This window comes from Nerophis ophidion, linkage group LG24, assembly GCF_033978795.1.
Source record: "Nerophis ophidion isolate RoL-2023_Sa linkage group LG24, RoL_Noph_v1.0, whole genome shotgun sequence".
Classification (NCBI taxonomy): Eukaryota; Metazoa; Chordata; class Actinopteri; order Syngnathiformes; family Syngnathidae; genus Nerophis; species Nerophis ophidion.
This window is the reverse complement of record NC_084634.1, coordinates 6260585-6282917: the sequence shown is the minus strand read 5'-3', so window position 1 is coordinate 6282917 and position 22333 is coordinate 6260585. Positions and strand designations below refer to the sequence as shown.

General features: G+C 38.9%; 2 protein-coding genes across 3 annotated transcripts in view; one reads left to right on the top strand and one right to left on the bottom strand.

Moving 5' to 3' along the window:
• LOC133542455 (gastrula zinc finger protein XlCGF57.1-like) overlaps positions 1 to 22333 on the bottom strand; it is a 249231-nt gene that overhangs the window by 59479 nt on the left and 167419 nt on the right. The window lies entirely within an intron of this gene.
• Positions 1868 to 17083, top strand: LOC133542445 (zinc finger protein 774-like). 2 transcript variants are annotated; one of them, XM_061886576.1, is made up of 4 exons: positions 1868 to 2316; positions 8447 to 8668; positions 12878 to 13341; positions 13402 to 17083. In XM_061886576.1, exons 1-4 carry the CDS (start codon positions 2196 to 2198, stop codon positions 14773 to 14775), a joined length of 2181 nt encoding a protein of 726 aa, XP_061742560.1. In that variant the 5' UTR covers positions 1868 to 2195; the 3' UTR covers positions 14776 to 17083. The 2 variants fall into 2 exon arrangements, with proteins under 2 accessions (XP_061742560.1, XP_061742559.1); XM_061886575.1 differs by having other exon boundaries at positions 8444 to 8668.

The window sequence follows — 22333 nt, the reverse complement described above, 5'->3', positions numbered from 1 at the left end:
TTCTTCTTCAATATTTTCATACTCCAACCATCTCTTTCAATACATGCGTAGTCTGTTGAATCGCTTAAGTCGCTGAAATCCGAGTTTGAATCCGAGCTAATGTCGCTATATCTTGCTGTGGTATTCCCATTGTTTGTTTACATTGGCAGCACTGTGTGACGTCACAGGGAAATGGCCAGTGTCTTCGCAGAGAGCCGAAAATAAGGCACTTTAAAGCTTTATTTAGGGATATTCCGAGACCGGTAAAATTTTGAAAAAAAATACAATAAGCCACTGGGAACTGATTTTTATTGTTTTTAACCCTTTTGAAATTGTGATAATGTTCCCCTTTAAGAAAGTATTGACTTTGCCTAAAATGAGAATTCATCATAATCAGTGGCGGCTGGTGAAATTTGTTTTAGGTGGGGCTGAAAGTTTGTAAACCAAACCCCTGTAGGGGGGTCATCCTCCCCCAAAAGATTTCTTTGTGATTTTCACATACAAATATTGAAGACCTTTGCTCCTTCTCAACTTGGTGGTAATATTCTTTTCACAAAATACAACCAATAGTACGTTCATATTAAATCTTACTCGTGAAAAGTTATTCCCCGATTCCTATTTTCAACAGTTTGATCATTTAAGCAAGGAAACGCTGAACACCAGCCCGGCATCTTTGTTTTCTACCTTTCAGTTTAGGCTGCTCGCCGGCTCCTCATCACCACTTCAAGATGGCGGCCCAATTTTTCGCGTCAAAGCAGCCAATGCTGCGTCTACTTAGAAGATGTCTGTGTTTTGGACTTGTGAAAGCAATGGTAGGGCATCTGAAGCTTCATCCTGGACAATTTTCATGACAAATTTGTGCTTTGTTTTAAAGATGTGATATTTGGTTTTACGTTATATGAACACAAATTTGAAAAAGGAATTCAACCTTTGCGCCCTGCGATGAGGTGGCGACTTGTCCAGGGTGTACCCCGCCTTCCGCCCGATTGTAGCTGAGATAGGCGCCAGCACCCCCCGCGACCCCAAAAAGAGAATAAGCGGTAGAAAATGGATGGATTCAACCTTTGCAACTTCATCATTCTATTGGCTAAGTTTGATATTCATAAACATAAGATTTTCAGTTTCTGACCTGTCTTTCGTACCTTTAAAAAAGATTTAGATCTTTATATCAAAACACTCTCTACCTCCAACAACAAATAAACTGTGAATCCGACGATGCTGTGTTCAAAATTTAAGTTATTTACTGAAATTGAGTGAGCCTATGGCTTTGCACTTTGTTTATTTTATATATATATATATATATATATATATATATATATATATATATATATATATATATATATATATCACATCGATCCATTTTCTACCGCTTATTCCCTTTGGGGTCGCAGGGGGCGGTGGCGCCTATCTCAGCTACAATCGGGCGGAAGGCGGTGTACACCCTGGACAAGTCACCAGGTCATCGCAGGGCCAACACAGATAGACAGACAACATTCACACACTAGGGCCAATTTAGTGTTGCCAATTAACCTATCCCCAGGTGCATGTCTTTGGAAGTGGGATTGAACCCAGGACTTGTGAGGCAGACGCACTAACCCCTCTGCCACCGTGAAGCCATATATATATATATATATATATATATATATATATATATATATATATATATATATATATATATATATATATATATATATATATAATTTGTTTATTCCAACCCCCTGGCACTGTTTGTACTTATGTTGATTATTGTTTCTCGTCTGTTTGTAAATGTTGAAATGTATAAATGAATGTTAAAAAAAAAAAAACAAGATAGAAGATGTCTGTGTTCTGAAGTACAGAGAGAACCTTTCAAGCCATGGTTGCTCGTTTCTCTCGCGAGATTTGACAACACTGCGCGTGAACAAAACAGGACGCAGAAAAACAAGATGGCGTTTGACGGAGACGACGTTATTGTGGTTATTATAGTGCTGTGTTTATAACCAACACCTACATGTGCACATTTACGCTGTTTAGTAGAGTAGACATCGTTAATATGTGTTTATTTGTCGGATACATTAGTCTAAGCGGACTCAATCAATCGATGACGCTTTCCGCGCTAACTTAGCGTGCTAGTTAGCTTAGCGTGTTAGCCGCTAACAAAGACGGGCGGAAGTGATCAAAACACATCGCTAAGCAGAGATCAAGTGTGAGTGTAAAGTGTTGTGATTGTGTGAAAAATGTGCGAAAGAACCATAGCAGAGTACGAGGAGGAACTTTGTCCAACAAAAGAGAAGGAGCGACAACATCAACTACTGGACGCTGTTTTCAAGAAACATCAAGTTGTGTTACATAGAACAGGTTTGTTTACTTCTTACTCTCACATGTTTACTAACTTTATATTTCATTATTAACACTTTTCTTGAATAGATTGTGTATAGTAAGATGCATTGTCATGTGAGGATGATGCACTGCTTTGTTTTTACATTGTTCATAAATTGATTTACTAACCCCGTTTCCATAAAAGTTGGGAAATTGTGTTAGATGTAAATATAAACGGATTTGATAATCCTTTTCAACCCATATTCAGTTGAATATGCTACAAAGACAACATATTTGATGTTCAAACTGATAAACATTTATTTTTTATGCAAATATTCATTAACTATAGAATTTGATGCCAGCAACATGCGACAAAGAAGTTGGGAAAGGTGGCAAAAAATACTGATACAGTGGAGGAATGCTCATCAAACACTTATTTGGAACATCCCACAGGTGTGCAGGCTAATTAGGAACAGGTGGGTGCCATGATTGGGTATAAAAACAGCTTCCCAAAAATGCTCAGTCTGTCACAAAAAAAGGATGGGGCGAGGTACACCCCTTTGTCCACAACTGCGTGAGCAAATAGTCAAACAGTTTAAGAACAACGTTTCTCAAAGTGCAATTGCAAGAAATTTAGGGTTTTCAACATCTCCGGTCCATAATATCATCAAAAGGCTCAGAGAATCTGGAGAAATCACTCCACGTAAGCGGCATGGCCGGAAACCAACATTGAATGACTGTGACCATTGATCCCTCAGACGGCACTGTATAAAAAACCGACATCGATCTCTAAAGGATATCACCACATGGGCTCAGGAACATTTCAGAAAACCACTGTCACTAAATACAATTCGTTGCTACATCTGTAAGTGCAAGTTAAAGCTCTACTATGCAAAGCGAAAGCTATTTATCAACAACATCCAGAAACGCCGCCAGCTTCTCTGGGCCCGTGATCATCCAAGATGGACTGATGCAAAGTGGAAAAGTGTTCTGTGGTCTGGCGAGTCCACATTTCAAATTGTTTTTGGAAATATTCGACATCGTGTCATCCGGGCCAAAGGGGAAGCAAACCATCCAGACTGTTATCGACGCAAAGTTCAAAAGCCAGCATCTGTGCTGGTATGGGGGTGCATTAGTGCCCAAGGCATGGGTAACTTACACATCTGTGAAGGCACCATTAATGCTGAAAGGTACATACAGGTTTTGCAACAACATATGCTGCCATATAAGCGCTGTCTTTTTCAGGGACGCCCCTGCTAATTTCAGCAAGACAATGCCAAGCCACATTCAGCACGTGTTACAACAGCGTTACTTCGTAAAAAAAGAGTGCGGGTACTTTCCTGGCCCGGCTGCAGTCCAGACCTGTCTCCCATCAAAAATGTGTGGCGCATTATGAAGCGTAAAATACGACAGCGGAGACCCCGGACTGTTGAACGACTGAAGCTCTACATAAAACAAGAATGGGAAAGAATTCCACTTTCAAAGCTTCAACAATTAGTTTCCTCAGTTCCCAAACGTTTATTGAATATTATTAAAAGATAAGGTAATGTAACACAGTGGTGAACATGCCCTTTCCCAACTACTTTGGCACGTGTTGCAGCCATGAAATTCTAAGTTAATTATTTGCAACAACAAAAAAAAGTTTATCAGTTTGAACATCAAATATCTTGTCTTTGTAGTGCATTCAATTGAAAATGGGTTGAAAATGATTTGCAAATCATTGTATTCCGTTTATATTTACATCTAACACAATTTCCCAACTCATATGGAAACGGGGTTTGTACTTGGACCCAGACTTAAACAAGTTAAAAAACTTATTTGGGTGTTACCATTTAGTGGTCAATTGTACGAAATATGTACTGTACTGTACAATATAATAATAAAAGTTTCAATCAATCAATGAAATTATGAAAACAAGACAGGTTCAGACACAATATTTATGAGAGGTTGATGTTCCTCTCAGTTTGTAACAATGTGTATCAACTTCCATCCATCCATCCATTTCCTACCGCTTGTCCCTTTCGGGGTCGTGTGGGTGCTGGAGCCTATCTTAGCTGCATTCGGGCGGAAGGCGCGGTACACGCTGGACCATACTTGCCAACCTTGAGACCTCAGAATTAGGGAAATATTCAAAAGGCCCACTGTGTGTGCGCGTGTGTGTGTGTGTGTGTGTGTGTGTGTGTGTGTGTGTGTGTGTGTGTGTGTGTGTGTGTTTGTGTGTGTGTGTGTATATATATATATATATACATATATATACATATATACATACATGTATACAGGACTGTCTCAGAAAATTAGAATATTGTGATAAAGTCCTTTATTTTCTGAATGCAACTAGAAACATGAGAATGTCATACATTCTGGATTCATTACACATCAACTGAAATATTGCAAGCCTTTTATTATTCTAATATCGCTGATCTAAAAAAATTAGAATATTTCCTCAGACCAAGTAAAAAAAAAGATTTATAAAAGTAAAACAAAATCAAACATTTGAAAATGTCAATTAATGCACTCAGTACTTGGTTGGGAATCCTTTTGCACGGATTACTGCATCAATGCGGCATGGCATGGAAGCAATCGGCCTGTGGCATTGCTGAGGTGTTATGGATGCCCAGGATGCTTCAATAGCGGCCTTCAGCTCTTTTGCATTATTGGGTCTGTTGTCTTTCAGCTTCTTCTTCACAATACCCCACAAATTCTCCATGGGGTTTAGGTCAGGGGAGTTGGCAGGCCAATGGAGGACAGTAATACCATGGTCAGTACACCAGTTGCTCCTGGTTTTGGCACTGTGGACAGGTGCCAGATCATGCTGGATAATTAAATCATCATCTCCATAGAGCTTTACAACAGATGGAAGCATGTACACAGCTGCATTGATTCTGGACTTGATGAAACACAGTGGACCAAAACCAGCAGCTGACATGGCTCCCCAAACCATTGCTGACTGAGGGAACTTCCGTTGTCTAGAGTTCAGGAGTGGCTTGACCATGGGAATACGGCTATTGAAACTGTATCACCTACACAGTCACGGGGAGGACATGCAAACTCCACACAGAAAGATCCCGAGCCTGGGATTGAACCAAGGACTACTCAGGACCTTCGTATTGTGAGGCACATGCACTAACCCCTGGTCCCCCGTGCTGCCCTTTTGTATCAAGATGTTAACACAAAACTCACACAGTCCCCAACCATATTTCAAATTGTGGGACAGGAGTTAATGCCTGTGCCTCACAATAAGAAGGTCCTGGGTTCGAACCCCAGGCGCTGGGTTTTTCTGTGTGCAGGTGGCACCTGGTTATAAGTTGATTGGCAACACTAAATGGCCCCAAGTGTGTGAATGTGAGTGTGAATGTTGTCTGTCTATCTGTGTTGGCCCTGTGTTGCATCCATAGGTTGACATGTAAAGAATAACATAAATACAGTCTATTATACAGCATTATTCACATGTGAATAACATAAATACAGTCTATTATACAGCATTATTTACATGTGAATAATATCAATATAGTCTATTATACAGCATTATTCACGTGTGAATAATATAAATATAGTCTATTATACAGCATTATTCACATGTGAATAATATAAAAACAGTCTATTATACAGCATTATTCACATGTGAATAACATAAATACAGTCTATTATACAGCATTATTCACATGTGAATAACATAAATACAGTCTATTATACAGCATTATTCACATGTGAATAACATAAATACAGTCTATTATACAGCATTATTCACATGTGAATAATATAAAAACCGTCTATTATACAGCATTATTCACATGTGAATAACATAAATACAGTCTATTATACAGCATTATTCACATGTGAATAACATAAATACAGGCTATTATACAGCATTATTCACATGTGAATAATATAAATACCGTCTATTATACAGCATTATTCACAAGTGAATAATATAAATACAGTATTATACAGCATTATTCACATGTGAATAACATAAATACAGTCTATTATACAGCATTATTCACATGTGAATAATATAAATACAGTCTATTTACAGCATTTTTCACATGTGAATAATATAAATACCGTCTATTATACAGCATTATTCACAAGTGAATAATATAAATACAGTCTATTATACAGCATTATTCACATGTGAATAATATAAATATAGTCTATTATACAGCATTATTCACATGTGAATAATATAAATACAGTCTATTATACAACATTATTCACATGTGAATAATATAAGTACAGTCTATTATACAACATTATTCACATGTGAATAATATAAATACAGTCTATTATACAGCATTTTTCACATGTGAATAATTTAAATACCGTCTATTATACAGCATTTTTCACATGTGAATAATATAAATACCGTCTATTATACAGCATTATTCACAAGTGAATAATATAAATACAGTCTAATATATAGCATTATTCACATGTGAATAATATAAATACAGTCTATTATACAGCATTATTCACATGTGAATAATATAAGTACAGTCTATTATACAGCATTATTCACATGTGAATAACATAAATACAGTCTATTATACAGCATTATTCACATGTGAATAAACTAAATACAGTCTATTACACAGCATTATTCACATGTGAATAATATAAATATAGTCTATTATACAGCATTATTCACATGTGAATAACATAACACAGTCTATTATACAGCATTATTCACATGTAAATAATATAAATACAGTCTATTATACAGCATTATTCACATGTGAATAATATAAGTACAGTCTATTATACAGCATTATTCACATGTGAATAACATAAATACAGTCTATTATATAGCATTATTCACATGTGAATAAAATAAATACAGTCTATTATACAGCATTATTCACATGTGTATAATATATATACAGTCTATTATACAGCATTATTCACATGTGAATAACATAAATACAGTCTAATATACAGCGTTATTCACATGTGAATAATATAAATACAGTCTATTATACAGCATTTTTCACATGTGAATAATTTAAATACCGTCTATTATACAGCATTATTCACAAGTGAATAATATAAATACAGTCTATTATACAGCATTATTCACATGTGAATAATATAAATACAGTTTAATATATAGCATTATTCACATGTGAATAATATAAATACAGTCTATTATACAGCATTATTCACATGTGAATAATATAAATACAGTTTAATATATAGCATTATTCACATGTGAATAATATAAATACAGTCTATTATACAGCATTATTCACATGTGAATAATATAAATACAGTCTATTATACAGCATTATTCACATGTGAATAATATAAATACAGTCTATTATACAGCATTATTCACATGTGAATAATATAAATACAGTCTATTATACAGCATTATTCACATGTGAATAATAGAAATACAGTCTGTTATACAGCATTATTCACATGTGAATAATATAAATACAGTCTAATATATAGCATTATTCACATGTGAATAATATAAATACAGTCTAATATACAGCATTATTCACATGTGAATAATATAAATACAGTCTAATATACAACATTATTCACATGTGAATAATATAAATACAGTCTAATATACAGCATTATTCACATGTGAATAATATAAATACAGTCTAATATTCAGCATTATTCACATGTGAATAATTAAATACAGTCTATTATACAGCATTATTCACATGTGAATAATAGAAATACAGTCTGTTATACAGCATTATTCACATGTGAATAATATAAATACAGTCTAATATATAGCATTATTCACATGTAAATAATATAAGTACAGTCTGATATACATTTAAGTACAATCATAAAGGAACATATGCATTATACATTCTGATGGCTGTTGGTATGAAGGACTTCCTGTGTCGTTCCGTGTTGCATCCTTAGGTTGACATGTAAAGAAAACAAATGGTTACTCACTTAATACCAGTGGTTTATGAAGTTCTGATTTGCTTTTTACAAATGTTTTGATTTTCGCTGACTTGTCTTTAAAATCACTTGTGACTGGGACAAAAAATATATATATTTGCCATGTTTTTATTGGATGTTTAGCTACACACTTTTTAACACAACACAAATGAAAACACCAACAATCCCTTTGTATTTACAATGTCAGTAAAAACTCCTTCTATTCTCACTTAATCTTATTTACCTTTTTACTCAGCAGACATCCAGCAGCGCCCTCACATTAAAGAAGAAGAAGAGGGGGAGCCAAAGCCCCCACATATTAAAGAGGCAGAGGAAGAACTCTCGATCACTCAGGCGGGAGAGTGTCTTCCAAAGCAGGAGGAGGCTGATCTCAGCAAGTTTCCACTGACTGTTGTCTCTGTGAAGACTAAAGAGCATGAAGACAAACCACCTGAGTCCTCACAGCTTCATCACAGTCCAAGTAAGCACAACATCCACATATCATCTAATACAATGTTTGTGACACATGTTCATCCGGGGTCCACACTTATGACTAAAGATGGTGATACACTTGTTTTTTTTCATAAGAGTTCAATGAACAATGCTGCTATATTTGCTAATACATAGCGTGACAATTCAGAACTTGCAATACAAAGCTAAAAAAAATGCTAAATAAACAACAAAATGAGAAATGTGCAATTGTCACATGAAGTTTTTGGTTTAAAAATGTCGTCTACATGTGTTATGTGGACTTAGAGAAGGCATTCGACCTTGTCCCTCGGGAAGTCCTGTGGGGAGTGCTCAGAGAGTATGGGGTATCGGACTGTCTGATTGTGGTGGTCCGTTCCCTGTATGATCAGTGTCAGAGCTTAGTCCACATTGCCGACAGTAAGTCGGACACGTTTCCAGTGAGGGTTGGACTCCGCCAAGGCTGCCCTTTGTCACCGACTCTGTTCATAACTTTTATGGACAGAATTTCTCGGCGTAGTCAAGGCGTTGAGGGGATCCGGTTTCGTGTCTTGCCAGGATTTTGTAGAAATACAGAATTTGTATTACTGCTTTAGGAACACTTGCATTCAGATGAGGAGCTACACCATATATAGATACCAGTTTCACGCATTATTAACACAAAATGTGGATTGTTACAATCATGCTTTGATTCTCAAAGATGTTTGGTAATGTAAAATATGATATTTGTACCTGAATAAATGCTTTTGATATTCTGTACATTTCACGTTGTACAAGTTCAATCATCAATTAATCAATCAATGTTTACTTATATAGCCCTAAGTCACGAGTGTCTCAAAGGGCTGCACAAGCCACAACGACATCCTCGGCTCAGATCCCACATCAGGGCAAGGAAAAACTCAACCCAATGGGATGACTTTGGAAGGGAATGCAGATGTGGAAACCAAGTTAATTGTCTTCAAAATGTTTTAACCGTCTACATTTATTGATAAATTGTGACATTCAACCTGCCAAACATTTTGTAATTGACGACTCAACCGTAACGGTTAAAAAAAAGTTCCTGCAGGAAGCGTCTTGTGGTGTCCATTTCGCCATCTCGTAGGGATGTCAAAGTGGACTAGCCTCTCAGACCATGGTCACATATGTCAACCACAAGTTGAGATCTGCATGAATTATAATCTAGGATAGAAGTTTGAGACGAAGAAGAAGCAGCCACCGGCTCAGTGAGTCAACAATACCAGCGTAAGAGTGATTGATTGAAACTTTTATTAGTAGATTGCACAATTGACCACTAAATGGTAACACCCGGATACGTTTTTTAACTTGTTTAAGTCCGGGTCCACTTTAGCATTAGCTCACAGCTATCAACATGTCGCTAAAATAGTCTGTCTGCGTTAGCGCTTATAATAACAATATAACTCTTATTTGGTTAATTTTCAGGTCACAACATGTAAATGGAGTATTCTTGGTGTTTTTGGATGTTTTTTAGCGAGTGTAATGAGAGGACCCTCCAATTGTTGACTCAATTGTTGGCTATTTATTTACGAATTTGAATGCATAAGAAAAGCCAAGCTTATTGTCAGGTTCAAACATTGATGATGTCTATTAATCAAGACAAGAAGCAAGGAAATAAACAGAGACAGAATTCAATTTTGCTCAATTTGAGGAGAGACGTGTCGACCTGGAACCTCTCAGTGTCACCCACGCTCTGGCGAAAGATTGTACCCCACCTCTTTTTATTTGGACCTTCCCTGTTTACTTAACAACAGCTGTTTCTAAAGGAATGGGGGGTATGTAAACAGCCATTGTTTTCGGTCAGATTAACAATAAAAGAAAAAGATGCCTCGGGCTTGGACTGGTCCTGGATCGAGCTTGGGCAGGTCTTGGATCAAAATAGATAACCCCTCCCGTCTCCTCCCCTCTTTCACAATGGAATTTGGTACAACAAAGACGGCCTCTTGTCTTCTCACTGGGAACTCAGAGAATGGAAAGTTTTTTGATAATTTACATACAATGTTTCTGACACTTATATGATCTTGTCTTACATAAGGATTGTGAATAATAAACAGCGCATCTCTTTTCAATGTTTGCGTATTTCCAGTATGACTGACCTAATAATACGGTCAGAGTGCAGAAGAGTTACTACTGTGATGTCAATTTCCGGAAATAGCCGAAGATATTCAGAGTGCAACGTTTAAAAAGGCTGACTGAATTTGTGGAATGTTTTGATGTTTAAACCTAGTTTTCACATACTTTTTCCGATTGTAAATACAATTGGATGTGGTTTAATGGATACAAACTAGCCTATAAAGTCCACTTGTTTTGACACTCTTCTGGTACTTTAATTTGTATTCATGTAAAAAACAAACTTCTTTTTAAAGAGTGGTATTCTTTACTTTGCAGTGGCGTGCTGTCACAGTCATTTACATTAAGGGGGAAACCCTGCTGGTGAGAGACATGATTTACACTCTAAGATTAACGTTTAACAATTTAGACGTGATCTTGAAGCACCATTTTTCAACGCTGGGGAAAATTACAATCTAGACTGGGCTCCGAAGGGGGCCCAGTCTGGAGTGGGTAAAAACCTCCATAGCAAAGCACATATAAATATTACAACATACATTTTGCAACAGAGGGGAGGGAGTTGGGGTCCATGGTGGCAGGCTGCAGCTCTTCAGGCGCTGCCCAGCCGTCCATCACCACTAATGGAATCGCGTCAAGAGCGTTGGATGGGGAGTGGGTAATGTGTCTGTGGAGTATATTTTTTGTGGACGCATTTTTGTGTGTAAGTCAGCCGCGGGTCTCTGTTTCGCAGTCTTGGTGTCGTGCAGTCGCAAAGTCAACAACAGCTGTGTGTCCATGAGAGACAAGAAGGGAGTTTGTTGTGTCTTCGCCGCAGTGTCCTTCGGGAGAGTCTCGAAGCCAGGGAAACAATCCAAGTTAGAATGTTTTGTACGCGAGTAAAAAAAAAAATTGCTTTTCACTCTAAATTGTCTATGACTGGTCCTCAAATTCATCCTGCGGGGCAGACAGTCCGATGTGATCCAAATCACAAGAGTCCACAGTTCAGCCCGCATCCTCCGATCATTTGTGCTATTTTTGGGGTGCTTTGAAGACTGCCAGCAACTTCCAATTTGTCCACAAACCGGAGCAATGCTTACTCCCCTCAGCAGATGTCCAGTTCTGAGAGGTACGGTTTATTTTAATCATTAATGTTCCATGTTCTCTTTCGGGTTTCTGAGCAGCTGTCATTTTTGTTCTGCATGTTTTTACTGCGGGGATTATTTTGTCTTTGTTCACGACTTTTTGTATTGCTTTTGTTATTCCCTGATGTACGACATGGTTTATGTATCTGGAATATGAACATGGTGGGTGATAAGATCCTAAAACAGGGGTAGGGAACCTATGGCTCTAGAGCCAGATGTGGCTCTTTTGATGACTGCACCTGGCTCTCGGATAAATCTGAGCTGACATTGCTTAACACGATAAGTGATGAATAATTCCACTTGTAATCACAGTGTTAAAAATAACGTTCAAAATATAAAACATTGTCATGCTTTTTTTATGTTCAAGACGTTGCATTAATGGTAAGAAGTCATTTATTTATTATTGGTTAGTGTGGGGCTTGCCCTCCTGGGGGTTTTTCAGACCACCAAGAGCCTGTTTTAGGGTTACAATATTGTTTTATTTTATTTTTCTCTCAGTTGCTTTCCAGCAATTGTCTTTTTCTCTTTCGTCCTCACTCGCGCTCTGGCTCCAGCCCCAACCCTGTCTCTCCTCTTGGCTGCTGCTTATAACAGAGCGACAGGTGATTAGATAACAAGGCCCAGGTGGGCCATCTACGCACCTGTCGCTGATTTCGAGGCCGGTCCTGGCAACATCCTGCTTTGCTGCAGGCCCGCAGGCCACACCCCCTCCACAGTTAGCTTCCGAATAACAATGTTATTATAAAGAATAAGAGACATATTCTACTCTGGAAATGTTGGTCTTACTTAAAAATGCACACGTTTAGTTGCGTTCAGTGTTAAAAAAAATATATATGGCTCTTGGAGAAATACATTTTAAAATATTTGGCTTCTTGGCTCTTTCAGCCAAAAAGGTTCTCGACCCCCGTCCTAAAATATATTATCAGAACATATGCTTTTGGAGGACAATGTCTGGTGAGACTGGGCTAATCTGTTTTTTTTTCTAAAGCATGTGTTGGGTAATTTGTGTCCTGCAGACGTCTGTGAGGACCATCTTCTCCCTGAGCAGCAGGAGTGGACCTCAAATATGGAGCAAAAGCAACACTACATTAAAGAGGAGGAGGAGGAGCCACATATATCTTACATTAAGGAAGAAAAAGAACCACAGCTCTCCCTCACTAAACAGACAAAGAGGATCCATATTCCCATCCACATTAAGGAGGAAGAGGAGGAACACAGCATCAGTCAGGAGGGAGAGCATCTTGAACGGTTGGAGGAGTTCCCAGTAACTGGTGTCCCTGTGAAGAGTGAAGATGATGAGGTCAAATGGTTGGAGGAGTTCCCAGTGACTGGTGTCCCTGTGAAGAGTGAAGATGATGAGGTCAACTGGTTGGAGGAGTTCCCAGTGACTGGTGTCCCTGTGAAGAGTGAAGATGATGAGGTCAAATGGTTGGAGGAGTTCCCAGTGACTGGTGTCCCTGTGAAGAGTGAAGATGATGAGGTCAAACAGTCGGAGGAGTTCCCAGTGACTGGTGTCCCTGTGAAGAGTGAAGACGATGAGTTCAAATGGTTGGAGGAGTTCCCAGTGACTGGTGTCCCTGTGAAGAGTGAAGATGATGAGGTCAAACAGTCGGAGGAGTTCCCAGTGACTGGTGTCCCTGTGAAGAGTGAAGATGATGAGGTCAAATGGTTGGAGGAGTTCCCAGTCACTGGTGTCCCTGTGAAGAGTGAAGATGATGAGGTCAAATGGTTGGAGGAGTTCCCAGTGACTGGTGTCCCTGTGAAGAGTGAAGATGATGAGGTCAAATGGTTGGAGGAGTTCCCAGTGACAGGTGTCCCTGTGAAGAGTGAAGATGATGAGGTCAAATGGTTGGAGGAGTTCCCAGGGACTGGTGTCCCTGTGAAGAGTGAAGATGATGAGGTCAAACAGTCGGAGGAGTTCCCAGTGACTGGTGTCCCTGTGAAGAGTGACGATGATGAGGTCAAAGGTGAGAGTGAGGAGCAGAGAGAGGCGGAGTCTCCAAGCAGCAGATCAACTCCACACATGACAACAGAAGCTGATGGAGACCACTATGGAGGATCACAAGCAGACAAGCTCTTAGCTCCACTATCAGATAGTGAGGACACAACGTCACACTCTCCTGACACTGATGATGAAGACTCTAAAGATGATAAGACATGTCACACTGACAACACACACTTTGCGTGTCCTCACTGCGACAAAACCTTTAAGTACCATTGTTATCTGAAAGAACACATGAGAATGCACACCGGGGAAAAACCTTTTATCTGTTTAAACTGTGGTAAAGGTTTTGCACAAAGGCGCGATTTGAAAAGACACGCGAGGACGCACACTGGAGAAAAACCGTATTCCTGCTCGAGCTGCAACAAAGTCTTTTCTCACCGATCAACACTCGTAAAGCACACAAGAATACACACTGGAGAAAAACCTTTTTCCTGTTCGGTCTGCGGCAAAGGTTTTGCACTAATTCAATATTTGAAAAGGCACACGAGAAGACACACCGGAGAAAAAACGTTTTCCTGTTCAAGCTGCAACGCAATCTTTTCTGAGCGACCACCACCTGGAACACTCTCTGGAGAAAAAACTGTTACATGTTCAAACTGCAACACAAGCTTTTGTGACCAAGCAAACTTTGTAGCACACATGCGAATATACACAGCAGAAAACCCCTTTTCCTGTTCTATCTGCGGTAAGGGCTTTACTCGGAGTTACCAGTTGAATACGCACATGAGAACGCACACCGGAGAGAAACCTTTTTCCTGTTCTACCTGCGGAAAAGATTTTACCCAAAAGCAGCATTTGAAAACACACGCCAGCACACACACTGGAGATAAACCTTTTTCCTGCTTAGAATGCGGTAAAGGTTTTGTACGAAAACATAGTTTGAAGGAACACGTTAGAACACACACTTGAGGAAAAAAACGTCTTCCTGCTTAGAACGTAGTAGAGATTTTGGACCAAAAAAAAGGTGTAACAATACGGGAGAAAAACATTTATCTTGCGAGAAGGAATTTGTACAAAGAACGCACTTTAGAGTATATGTTAGAATGCACATTGGAAAAAAAAAAAAACATTTTCCGGTTCAATCTATTGTAAAGGTTTTGGTCGAAGTCAATATTTGTAAAGATTTGTGAGAAAAGTGTTCAGCTGCGGTGTGTGAACTGTCGACACTTTGACTTTCTAACAACATCAGCACATGTGACAGGTGTGACATCATTGTTGTGAAACGCAATCTTGTTATTCATTTATTTACAATTTCAACATATATACAGTTTCAAAATGACGCTTCATTTTATATTATCTTCATAACATGTCTAAAAAGTAGTACAAAAAGCTGTTTTTTTTAAGTCCACCCTTTTTTACAATTCATCAATCAATGTTTATTTATATAGCCTCAAATCACAAATGTCTCAAAGGACTGCACAAATCATTACGACTACAACATCCTCGGAAGAACCCACAATTTACAATTCATAACAAATTACTTACACATTTCAATCAATCAATGTTTATTTATACAGCCCTAAATCACAATATGCGTTACAAATATGTCATTGACAAAATGATCCAACCCCATAGTTCCATGCATCTTTAGTACTTAGTAGAGCACCCTTTGGCAGTAATGACATCCTTCAAAGGTGATACATAAGCGGACACAAGCTTCTTGCAAGCATCTACAGCTATTTTAGCCCATTCCTCTTGGGCAAAGGCCTCCAGTTCATTCATATTCTTGGGCTTGTGTGCTGCAACTGCCTTCTTCAAGTCCCACCACAGCTTTTCTAGAGGATTTAGGTTTGGCGACTGTGAAGGCCACTCCAGAGTCTTCCAGCCCTTCTTCTGCAACCACTCTGATGTTGATTTGGAGGTATGCTTGGGATCCTTGTCCAACGTCTCCCAAGCCTCAGCTTCGTCACTGACTTCATGACATTTGCAGCTAATATATCCTGCTAGGAAATAGAATTCATAATGCCTTGAACGCGCTGGAGATTCCCGGTACCTGAGGCAGAGAAACAGCCCCAGAGCATGATTGACCCACCACCATGCTTAACAGTAGGAAAGGTGTTCTTCTCTTTGTAAGCTTCATCTTTTCCCCTCAAGACATAACGTTGATTCATAGGCCCAAAGAGTTGCAGTTTTGTCTCATCACTCCATAGAACAGTTTCCCAAAACCTTTGGAGTTTGTCCAGATGATTTTTGGCATACTGGAGTCAATTTTCCTTGTGCCTGGTAGTCAGAAGTGGGGTGCGCCTGGGAGTTCTGGCATGGAGGCCTTCATCTCGTATTGCGCGCCTTATTGTCTGGAACGAAACCTGCGTTCCCCCCTCTGCAATGTCCTGTTGTAGTTCCTCAGCTGCTTCCCGGGGGTTTTTCACCACTGTACTCACACAGCATCCTCTTTCTACCACGCCCAGGTAGTGTTTCCACTGTGCCTTTAGCTTTAAACTTGCAAATTATGCTCCCAACTGTGTCTCTTGGAATGTGTAATGTCTTTGCTATTTTCTTATATCCATATCCTTTCTTATGAAGAGAAATGACCTCCTCTCTTGACTTCTTTGACCACTCCCTGGACTTCACCATGTTGCAAATACACCATTGACCATCTACAAGAAGCTGAGCGTCACAGTCTTTTTCAGTTTAATTGTTGCTCGTTATGGTTCTAATCACACTTACAGGTGTTTTCAACACCTGATTGAAAAGACCTTATTCAAATTCTGTTCTTTAGAGTTATGATCTTCAAGGGGTTGAATAATTTTGTCAATGAGATATTAAGAGAAATGACACTGTTTGGTATGTTACAAAATATAATGTTGTAATTCAAGTTGCATTTGTCCATTTATTGCATCTTTATTTGATATGACTATAATCTATGTCCAACTTGCTAAAAACACCAAAATTGTGTGGGGGTTGAATAATTTTGATCACAACTGTATCGCCCAGCCCTACTTTGAACAATTTCTTAAATTGGATCATATCAGCACATCGTTTCACTTCTTTGCTTTCCATATTCCATATTTTAATTCCACATACTGATATGCTGAAAGTTTTATATTGTACGTGCGTGCACATGTTTTAAATTCTATTTTTCTCTAAGGTTATATTTCTCTTCTTTTGTTGAGAAGAAATATTGTACTTTCTTGGGAAGCAGGTTATAGTTTGCTCTTTGCATCATTTTAGCTGTTTGCACCAAATCACTGAAATTAAATATTTTTCATTTGATAAATAGTTTGTATGTTTTCTATATCCAATATTATTTATTATCACAACTGGTATTTTTATAATGCACATGTAGTTATTTCCCCATATTTCTGCACAATAACTCAAATATCATAATTTTCTAAAATTCTTTCCATAAAAATCAATCAATGTTTATTTATTTATATAGCCCCAAATCACAAATGTCTCAAAGGACTGCACAAAGCATTACGACTACAACATCCTCGGAAGAACCCACAAAAGGGCAAGGAAAACTCACACCCAGTGGGCAGGGAGAATTCACATCCAGTGGGACGCCAGTGACAATGCTGACTATGAGAAACCTTGGAGAGGACCTCAGAAGGGGACCGAAAGCAATGGATGTCGAGCGGGTCTAACATGATACTGTGAAAGTTCAATCCATAGTGGCTCCAACACAGCTGCAAGAGTTCAGTTCAAAGCGGATCCAAGACAGCAGCGAGAGTCCCGTCCGCAGGAAACCGTCTCAAGTGGAGGCGGATCAGCAGCGTAGAGATGTCCCCAACCGATACAGGCGAGCGGTCCATCCTGGGTCTCGACTCTGGACAGCCAGTACTTCATCTATGGGCATCGGACCGGACCCCCTCCACAAGGGAGGGGGGGGACATAGGAGAAAAGAGAAAAGAAGCGGCAGATCAACTGGTTTAAAAAGGAGGTCTATTTAAAGGCTAGAGTATACAAATGAGTTTTAAGGTGAGACTTAAATGCTTCTACTGAGGTAGCATCTCGAACTGTTACCGGGAGGGCATTCCAGAGTACTGGAGCCCGAACGGAAAACGCTCTATAGCCCGCAGACTTTTTTTGGGCTTTAGGAATCACTAATAAGCCGGAGTCTTTTGAACGCAGATTTCTTGCCGGGACATATGGTACAATACAATCGGCAAGATAGGATGGAGCTAGACCGTGTAGTATTTTATACGTAAGTAGTAAAACCTTAAAGTCACATCCATACAAGCATGTATACAAGCCATGTACAGTCGACACTTTTATTGTATTTTGTTTCTTATACATTTCCAGGATCAGAAAGGATCAGACGAAAGAACACTATTCTTATATTTATCCGCCCCCTTTTTAACACAAATTATTTTCGATAACTTTATGACTGTTCCCTCCACCAACACCCGGACCCCAACATACTTTTTCATTTTCACAATGACACGTCCAATCAAAATCAAAAATCATTTTATCATTACAGTTGTCTCTTTTTGTAACTCTTTTTAAATTCAAAGATGTTCTTCCAACTTTTTAAGTCTTTCTTTAGAGCAGGGGTGTCAAACTCTGGCCCGCCGTGTAATTTAATTTGGCCCTTGAGGCAATATCAAATTAACATTAGAGCTGTATTATACACCGCATTCACCGCTAATACTTCCCGGGAGACTCCTGAAGTTCAGTGCCCCTCCCGAAAATCTCCCAAGGCAACCAATCTCCCAAATTTCTCCCGATTTCCACTTGGACAACAATATTGGGGGGCGTGCCTTAAAGGCACTGCCTTTAGTGTCCTCTACAACCTGTCGTCACGTCCGCTTTTCCTCCATACAAACAGCGTACCGGCACAGCCACGTAATATATGCAGCTTTTACACACACATAATTGAATGCCACGCATACTTGGTCAACGGCCATACAGGTCACACTGAGGGTGGCCGTATAAACAACTTTAACACTGTTACCAATATGCGCCACACTGTGAACCCACACCAAACAAGAATGACAAGACACATCAGCACCGAACAAAACATACAGAACAAATACCCAGAATCCCTTGCAGCACTAACTCTTCCGGGACACTACAATATACACACCCAGCCCCCCCGAAGCCGCCCACCTCATTGTTATTTTATTTTCAAATGTATTAGCCTGTGAAAACGTTATTGTTGATATTTACCTCAGAGGGCTGTAAATGGAAAAGAGGCATTATTTTTTGTATTTTATTTAATGTACCGTTGATGTTTTTGCGTTTGTTTTTTGATGGTTGCTTTTGCATGATTAAGTTATGTAAGCGTTGCTTGTTCCATATTCAGTGTTAAAGGGGAACATTATCACAATTTCAAAAGGGTTAAAAACATTAAAAAATCAGTTCCCAGTGGCTTATTGTATTTTTTGAAGTTTTTTTCAAAATTTTACCGGTCTCGGAATATCCCTAAATAAAGCTTTAAAGTGCCTTATTTTCGACTCTCTGCGAAGACACTGGCCATTTCCCTGTGACGTCATACAGTGCTGCCAATGTAAACAAACAATGGGAATACCACAGCAAGATATAGCGACATTAGCTCGGATTCAAACTCGGATTTCAGCGATTCAATAGATTACGCATGTATTGAAACAGATAGTCGGAGTATGAAAATATTGAAGAAGAAACTGAAGCTATTGAGCGAATAGCTATTGACGCTATTCATAGCCATAGCATGGCCGAATAGCTGCGTTAGCATCGCCGGTAAAATGTGCGGACCAAACGATCAGGACTTTCGCATCTTTTGACACGGGAGCAACTTAAATCCCTCGATTGGTAAGTGTTTGTTTCGCATTAAATGTGGGTGGAAGGAAACGTGATATAGTTGCAAATGCATATACAGGTTATCCATACATCTCTGTGCCATGTCTGCTTTAACACCGCCGGCAAATAGCATGTTAGCATCGATTAGCGTAGCATGTTAGCATCGATTAGCTGACAGTCGACATCAACAAAACTCCCCTTTGTGATTTAGTTGACTTTATTGTTGCAAATACATCTACAGGTTATCCATACATCTCTGTGCCATGTCTGCTTTAACACCGCCGGCAAATAGCATGTTAGCATCGATTAGCGTAGCATGTTAGCATCGATTAGCTGACAGTCGACATCAACAAAACTCCCCTTTGTGATTTAGTTGACTTTATTGTTGCAAATACATCTACAGGTTATCCATACATCTCTGTGCCATGTCTGTTTTAACACCGCCGGCAAATAGCATGTTAGCATCGATTAGCGTAGCATGTTAGCATCGATTAGCTGACAGTCGACATCAACAAAACTCCCCTTTGTGATTTAGTTGACTTTATTGTTGCAAATGCATCTGCAGGTTATCCATACATCTCTGTGCCATGTCTGTTTTAACACCGCCGGCAAATAGCATGTTAGCATCGATTAGCGTAGCATGTTAGCATCGATTAGCTGACAGTCGACATCAACAAAACTCCCCTTTGTGATTTAGTTGACTTTATCGTTGCAAATGCATCTGCAGGTTATCCATACATCTCTGTGCCAGGTCTGCCTTAGCATCGCCGGTCAAATGTGGAGACACTCTGGCACATTCAATGGGGGTCTGGCCGCAGACACTTTGGCATCTTCGGGCCAGTGGTGCAACTTGAATCCCTCCCTGTTAGTGTTGTTACACCCTCCGACAACACACCGACGAGGCATGATGTCTCCAAGGTTCCACAAAATAGTCGAAAAAACGGAAAATAACAGAGCTGAGACCTGGTGTTTGTAATGTGTTGAAAATGAAAATGGCGGCTGTATTACCTCGATGACGTCACGTTCTGACGTCATCGCCTCCAGAGCGATAAACAGAAAGGCGTTTAATTAGCCAAAATTCACCCATTTAGAGTTCGGAAATCGGTTAAAAAAATAGATGGTCTTTTTTCTGCACCATCAAGGTATATATTGACGCTTACATAGGTCTGGTGATAATGTTCCCATTTAAAGCAAATCAGTGTAGAAAACTGAGCAATAATTAACATTTTATTCATGCACTTTCTCTCGCCACTTCAAGGCTTGATTGTTTAAATCGTTCTTATTTTATTTTCAAATTTATTATGAGCCGGTGGAAAAAGTTTATTTTTGATATGAACCTCCGAAGGCTGCAAATAGAAAAGAGGCACAATATTTTTTATTTAAGTTTTGTTTGATATGACATTGATATTTTTAAATTGTTATTATTATTATTATTTAAACCTCGATTTTGCATGTCACTATAAAGTTATATAAGCCTTGCTTGTTCAATATTCAACACAAAACTTGTTTGGGGTCCCTATTAATAATTTGTTCAACCTTGGCCCGCGGCTTTGTTCAGTTTTAAATTTTGGCCCACTCTGTATTTGAGTTTGACACCCTTGCTTTAGAGAGTTCCATACTTTCGCACCAGATATGATAACCCTGGCGAGCAGTAGAGAATATGAAGTGATTTTTGGTCCCGAACATATTTTTGCTTTATTCATTATTGAATTATTTCTCGCTAGATTATGTTGCACATTTTTACATGAGATTCCCAGTTTATTTGATCAGTTATTATTACACCCAAAAATGTGTTTTCCTTTACTATTTCAATATCTACTCCGTCTATTTGTATTTTTTTTATGTGTCATTCCCTTCTCCGGTTACCGAATAGCATTATTTTAGTTTTACTGAGATTCAAAGAGTCTGTTTTTTGTCAAACCATCTTTTTAATTTGTTAATTTCTTCTGTTATTATTTGTATTATCTTCTGTGTGTTCTCTCCTGTGGCTTGTGCAGCCCTTTGAGACACTCGTGATTTAGGGCTATATAAATAAACTGATGGATTGATTGAGAGGTTACAGGTCGACACGTTTCTCCTCAAATTGAGCAAAATTGAATTTTGTCTCTGTTTATTTCCTTGCTTCTTGTCTTGTTTAATAGATGTCATCGATGTTTGAACCCGACAATAAGTTTGGCTTTTCTTACGCATTCAAAATCGTCAATAAGTAAACTGATTGATTTATTGAACAAAATGTTGTTGTGTCATCGGCGAATAATACTAATTTTAGGTTTTTTGTAACTTTACAAGTATTGTTTATATATAGATCAAACAATTGTAGATTTGTAGGAATAACAGGATATATCCATCCATCCATTTTCTACCGATTGTCCCTTTTGGGGTCGCTGGAGCCTATCTCAGCTGCCTTCGGGCGGAAGGCGGGGTACACGCTGATGATAGTAAAATGCAAATGTGATGAATTCATCTTGATACTGTCCTGCCACAGTGAATATGTTCGGTCTTTCCCTTTTAAAGGGCAAAGTCCCCCCAAGGTCTTTAGTCCTGATGACCGTCTGGATAAAGTGAGGAGACTATAATTTAAATAAAAACATTTATTTTACAAATGGACTAGGATAAGCAACTCATTTTTACGGGTAGCTAAATTCGACAGAACACCGTGGTTGCAAGTACCAGACGTACCTGCGTCATCTTCTCAACAACACCCGCATTCTTACATACAACATATTTAGGAATGATGTAACTAAAA

Coding starts and splice junctions, on each gene's coding strand:
- LOC133542445 (XM_061886575.1), top strand. CDS start 2,196: ATGTGCGAAAGAACCATAGCAGAGTACGAGGAGGAACTTTGTCCAACA. Junction 2,317..8,443: donor AGTTGTGTTACATAGAACAG/GTTTGTTTACTT, acceptor CTTTTTACTCAG/CAGACATCCAGCAGCGCCCT. Junction 13,342..13,401: donor TGAAGAGTGAAGATGATGAG/GTCAAACAGTCG, acceptor GAAGACGATGAG/TTCAAATGGTTGGAGGAGTT.